This window comes from Columba livia, chromosome 1, assembly GCF_036013475.1.
Source record: "Columba livia isolate bColLiv1 breed racing homer chromosome 1, bColLiv1.pat.W.v2, whole genome shotgun sequence".
Lineage (NCBI taxonomy): Eukaryota > Metazoa > Chordata > Aves > Columbiformes > Columbidae > Columba > Columba livia.
Genome location: NC_088602.1, coordinates 64599044 through 64605377, shown reverse-complemented (window position 1 = coordinate 64605377; position 6334 = coordinate 64599044). Strand labels below are relative to the sequence as shown.

The 6334-nt window shown below is 48.5% G+C and overlaps 1 protein-coding gene across 1 annotated transcript in view; it reads left to right on the top strand.

Annotated features, from left to right (window-relative positions):
- Positions 1 to 4921: 4921 nt before the first annotated feature.
- GAS6 (growth arrest specific 6) overlaps positions 4922 to 6334 on the top strand; it is a 43056-nt gene continuing 41643 nt past the window's right edge. The window contains exons 1-2 of the mRNA XM_065059541.1: positions 4922 to 5296; positions 5711 to 5877. Of these exons, the coding sequence (XP_064915613.1) occupies positions 5227 to 5296; positions 5711 to 5877 (237 nt within the window). The 5' untranslated portion in view covers positions 4922 to 5226. The remainder of the gene's footprint in view (positions 5297 to 5710; positions 5878 to 6334) is intronic.

Sequence of the window (6334 nt, the reverse complement as noted above, 5' to 3'; positions counted from 1 at the left end):
GCAAGAACTAAAAAGCAGAGTCAGTTATTTGAGGACCTCTTCCAGTTTCTCCCTCTTGTTTGCAGCCTCTTCTTGCCATGACAAATACAACAGCCTTGCTGGGCTTCCCACCCCTGAGGTACTCAGTGATAAATGCACCAAAGTGACTCAGACTGTACAGCAAACAGATCCTCTGGTCCCCCATCCCCACCTCATCCCTTCTGTGACCTGCAGCAGTATTTAACAAACAGGGACCTGCGATGTACTGTAGGTTGGGGCAGGAGATTTGGTATTTTTGCTCAGTGCCGTTTAGGCCGAGAGATCATCCACGGAGGATGGTGGCTTGTTTTGCCCAGGAGTTTGCAGGTTGCCTTGCTGGCCACAGAGGCAGAGCCACTACCCAGATGAGCAATTTGGTTCAATTTCATTTTGCTGTTGCTGAAAGCCATTTTCAGTCATCATTTTGACCTCTAATGAAAGGAAATCCCATTGACCTGGAACCAAGACACAAGCGGAGGGGACAACAACACTTCAGAGCTTTCTGCCCTTGAAACTTCCAGTTTATTTCCTGGCATCATGCTGTGAATTGTAGCTCACACAACTAAGCAGCAAGTTCCAGATCTTAATGTGCTGAGCATATTTGGCATGTGCCCAGTCTGTAGTGCATTCAGGTCAAGGATTGTGGAATCAGCCTGCTTACTCACACAAGAATTTGCTGGTTAAGAACTCTGCCTTCCACAATCATTTACATTTTTAAATGTTCTGATGTAATCTCACATCTTTTTACTCCTCCCTCCATGTAGAATAGAAACAAAATGTTGGAATGTCATCTTCTTAGCAGTTTTGAAGGAGAAAGAACAAGAAATGAATGTGGAATGAGTATGTGAAACAGTCACTTGTACCTAAAATCGGAGATACTTTGGCAGTGTGGGACAGCCTATAGGACACGAGTCTAATCAATTTCTCCTTGAGGTCAAAAGAGCACATTACATGCAAAAGACGGTCCTTCAGAATTCAACGAGAACCACCCCCATAGTGCCTTGGCTGATAGGATCATGGGTGGAAGGAATGGCACACTTGGGAATCCCATCCTCTTCTCCATTACACAGTATCTTCGACTTCAAAGTTGTGAGGCCTGTTTACTCTTTTTAGGACACCTTAGTTTCATTCTACAGTTTGGTACCCACAAATATAACCAGTTGAAGGAACCTAAAGGAACCTTGCTCAGTTACACCTATTTCAACTACACTTCTGCAGCTTAGCTGCCTACAACACACTGGTTTTCACTGAAAAGCAAATGTAAACTTGTTTTTTTGTTTTGGATATAAGTAAGGAGGACAGAATAACTCATACTGGCCATAATTTGGAATAACTGACTCAGGTTCTGTTACCTGGCAAATCATTTTTTTTATTTTTGGTCTTTAGCAAATACGTTCTAGCAGTATTTTTAACCACTTTTCTCAAAATTTTTGAAATCTGGTGCATACTTCTGTTTAGTGTCTAGTAATCAATGGAATCTAATCCTACATGTTCAGGAAATTTCTGTGCCTAGACTACTTTGAAGAAAAAAAAGAGGTCCAAAAAAAAGGACGTGCTGAGAGTACAAGCAACATATAACGTTGTTTTAATATTTTCTGCATTATTTTTCTATCCTGTTTTTTATGTTTCCTAAGACCTCACCGGGACAGCTGAGATCAGACAGTATAAAGCCATGAATTTTGAAGAAAACGAAACTGCTGTTTTATGCTACTCATTGCTTAAATCTGTCTTAAATGCCAGAAGAACGGAAGTTGGAAAATGTGACAACTGAAAGGACTTCTGGGCTCACCCAAATCAGTGTTTGATGTCTGTGCCAGGCAACTTACTGGAAACTGTACTGAAGAATAGAATTAGCAGATTGAATGACCTGTTGGAGAAGAATCAGCATTGTGTATCAAGTAGGATGTCACGTTTGGCCAACCCGTTAGAGGCTCCAGGAGTGATTTTTATGTAGATAAGGATGGTTCTGATATTACATACCTGGATTTTCAAAAAGCTTTTGACCTGGTCTTTCACCACGGTGTATTTGTATGGCATAAAAGGAAAAGGATAAAAAACTATCTAAAAGAAAGGAAACTCATCAGTAGATTACACAATATAAAGCGGTTTCCAGAACCCACAAAAATCTCTGCTGTTCAACATCTTCAGAAATTTTATGAAGAGTTTTCATGCGATGAGGACAGTTCGCAGATAATATAAAACTAATGTGAACAGTCAAGTCTCACACTGCCAATGAGGAATTTTGGAAAACTCTTAGAAAAAGAAATACTTTTCTGTTGGCCTACGGAGCTGAACTGACTTGCTGAGATATCACACCAGTGACAAAACTATACAAGAACTGAGGAGGGGAGGAGAGTTGTGCATTCAGGATGGGGTAAAAGCATAGAGGGAAGGAAGAGTGTGACCACTTTTTTTGGTAGCAAGAAGCTGTAGATTAGCACAGTTGTATTGCTTAATAGCACTTTTAATGTGACAGGTTGATAAATGAGAAGTGAAATTTAATGTATGGACATGCAAACTGATGCATCCATGGAAGGCAGCCCTCCCTATGTGTATCCACTGGTAAAAAAGCAACTCTACTCAGGGAAGACGTCTCAGACCTTTTGTTCATAGCCCTTTGAAAATAGCAGGCCAGGAAGTAAAAAGGAACCCACACAATGTTTGGAAATAGTAAGAAAAAGGTAAAAGATAAAAGCAAGACAGTGATGCTGGAAACCCACATCTTGAATGCTGCATGCAGTTTTGTCCACTTTGTCTGAAAAGCATAAATAGAAAAAATACAGAGAAGGATAAAAACAAAGATTGGGAATGGCTGTTGCATGAGGGGCACAGGCTGCAGTCCAGAGGCACCCTATGGATTCACTGCTGCAATCCTACTCCTCATTTTGCACTTCTTTGCCCTGTCACTGAGCTGTTTCAGCAATTTGATAGAAAACACACATACAATAGAAAAAGGAAAGAGTTTCCTGCTGTGCCAGTGAGCTGAAACGGCTTGGTGACATCTGCAGACACACACAGAGGGACACACGATGGAGGGAGGAATGTGGTAGCCAGTCCTAGGAAACCTCTGCCTGCAGCTGGAGCTTCATGAGCCAATTTGGCCAACCCTGCTGCTGCCATTAGCAGGCCCACGCTCCTTCACTTGCATCTACTTGCTGCTACACTTGAAAGCCCATAGTTAACCCTCCCCCCCACATAGTGCCTTGACTGATGGGATCATGGATGGAAGGAAGAGCACACTTGGGAATCCCTCCCTCTTCTCCATAACTCAGTATCTTTGACTTCTAAGTTGCAAGGCCACTTTACAGGACATCTTAGTTTCAACATTTCGGTGTTTCTGCAGCTGCACGACAAGTCAGTGGGGGAACCGGCCTGAATTAAAATTAGTCTTTTTTGTTAGGTTACTCTGATGAGGTTCATTGCATGCCAGCACAAGAGGCGGACGTGACCGAAGGACAGGAACAAGCAATGGGGACCGGTGGGATACCTTCTTTCAGCAATGTCAAGGGTTTTGAAACAAATAATAGAGCGAAGCTCCATAGTTTAGGAAAAGGAATGGTTCTGAAAGGATATGAGAGATGTCTATAAAATGACACAGAGAAAACAAATATGGCATGATAATTCACTGTTTCTTAGAAGACAGAAATTCAAGGAACTGTATAAAATTATTAAGTACAGGACTTAAAACTCGTGGGAAAAAGCTCCTGTCTAGCCTTTGTGCACATTTAGGACCTTGCTGCCACTCCTGGAAATCAGGAGTACAAACAGATAAAAAAGGTATTTGACAAATTCATGGAGAAGAGGTACATTTGTGGCTGTTAGCATGATGGTAGACACAAGAGCTTTTACCGTAAGATCTCTCTCTCTGCACTTCAGAAGCTGAAAACAAAAAGAAAAGACCACTCTATGGTGGTTTATATGTTTTTATATCTCTTATCTCTATATGTCTTCTATTGGCCATTGACAGGCAGAAGATACCAACTTAGGGATGGTTGCTTTGAACCAGTAAGGTGGGCTTTTATATTTCCATTCATTTTACTTCAGCTATACGTAACATAAACACATTGTCTACATTAGTTACATCATATTTGCAGGAATTTATTGTGGAGACACAGAGTTTGTTTTAGGTATACCTAAATACTAAAATTACATTGGATGAGTTACTTTTCACACAATCTACGCCATTAACAGTATAGTGAAGAATGTATAGACTTGGTGTTACTCGAGTTATCTGTCACACTTACATGTCTGCAGGGCAGATAACAGAGGTAGCATCAACGTGGTGGCAATGGGCAGTCTAAGTGCAGCTCTGAGCTCCCACCCTACAGCTCTGGGTTATGGTTAACAAGGTTTCTCACATGGGGCATGTCCTGTGTAACTACAGATGGACAAGGGACGGTAAAGGATGGCTTGCAATGTATTAGTATAAACCACATCCATCTCTTTCCTGAGGAGTTTATCCTAAACCACCAGTATAAGCTGAAAATTTAGTTGTGAAGATAATGTAGAATGATAGAACAGTTTGGACTGGAAGGGACCTTCAAAGGTCACCTAGTCCAACTCCCTGCAATGAGCAGGGACATCTGCAACCAGATCAGGTTGCTCAGAGCCCTGTCCAGCCTGGCCTGGAATGTCTCCAGGGATGGGGCATCTACCACCTCTCTGGGCAACCTGGGCCAGTGTTTCACCACCCTCATTGCAAAAAATCTCTTCCTTATATATATCGGGGATGGGAGAAGCCAAGTTTCTAATTTAAGGTAAGACTGGGCTGGCTTCGGTGCCAGCTTCTCCCTCTCTAACGCCGAGCCCCAGAGCTCTTAAAGCGATGTGCCCGCCAGCCCAGCCCAGCCGGAGGTGAGGGAACTGCCTTCCCATCAGCTCCCCGGGCTCTGCTGTCCGCCCATCATCAGCCCGACGCCCCGTAAACCCTCCCCCGCAGCTCGACACGGCCTTTCCCAAGCGAACCGGGCAGGTACGCGGGGCCGGGCTGCTGCCCCGCCGCCGAGGTGTGTCTCTCTGCGGCGGCTCGGCCGTGACTTGGCGAACGATTGGGTAGGACGGGCGAGCGGCTCCCCGGCTCCCCCGCTGGGCTCCCCGCCGCCGCGCTCCCGCAGTAGCAGCGCGCTCCCCGCCCGCGCCGCCGCCGCCGCCGCCGCCCCGCTCCGCTCCGCCAGCGCCCGGCCCGGCCCCAGCCGCCGCCGCCGCATCATGCCGCATCCCGCGGCGCCCCTCGGGGCCGCCCTGCTGCTCGTCCTGTTAGCGGCGGACTCCTGGCAGAGTGAGTACTGCGGCGTGGGGAGTGGGGGGGTCCGTCCCTCCCGCACACGCCGCCGAGCATCCCCCCCAGCGCCCCGCGTCTGTGTGCGTGTGAGTGAGGGGTGCGGAGCTGCGGGAGCTGCGGTGAGGATGGGGGATGCGCAGCCTCACGGCTGCGGTGGGGAAGGCGGCGGCGGTTGCAGCGGGGGATGCCGGTGCGGCGGCAGCGGCGGCGGGGTCACCGCTGTGAGGGGCCGCGCCGAGGCCGCCGCGACCCGCGGGCGGGGCGCCGGGCAAGGAGGGCTCCTAGTCACCCCCGGCGGGGCGGTTTGGTGTGCGGGGTGTGTGTGCGGGGCGGCCAGGAGGGCTCAGCTGTTCACCGCTGCCTCCTCTTCCTCCTCCTCCTCCCCGCCACCCCCGGCGATCGCCGGCTCAGCCGTGCTGCTGCCCGCCCCGCAGGCTGCCCAGTTCCTTCGGCAGAGGCAGCGGCGAGCCTACCAGATTTTCGAGGAGACCAAGCAAGGGCACCTGGAGAGGGAGTGTGTGGAGGAGCACTGCAGCAAGGAGGAGGCCCGGGAGGTGTTCGAGAACGACCCTGAGACGGTAAGGACACAGAGCTGCCACAGAGATTCGGGTGGGTTGTCTGGCTTTGGCTCTTCAGCCCTCGCTTCATCCATCTGGGGCTCGGTGCCAGCTGCCCACACCGCTGGGGAAGCCGTTGGGAGGAGAAGGAGGAACCAGAACCATTAGGTGAATGACTTGAAGCCACATGGCATAGGTAGAACTCAGCCTGCACAGGGGCCTGTGTCGGTGCTGACCCGTCAGAAATGCCTCAGTGAGGATGGTCTGGGTGAGCAGCCCAGTCTGGCACCCACTTGCCCGGCTGCTGTCCCTGAGGAGCCAAAGGGCGCTGTTCACCCATGAAGCAGGAATCCACTTCACACCCACGAAGTGTGAATCCGTGAAGCAGGACCGATGTGACATAATGCTATGGCTTCTCTGTCTGGACTCTTTACCATCTCTCTTCCCTTCACCCTCCCATCCCAGCTGTATTTATAAG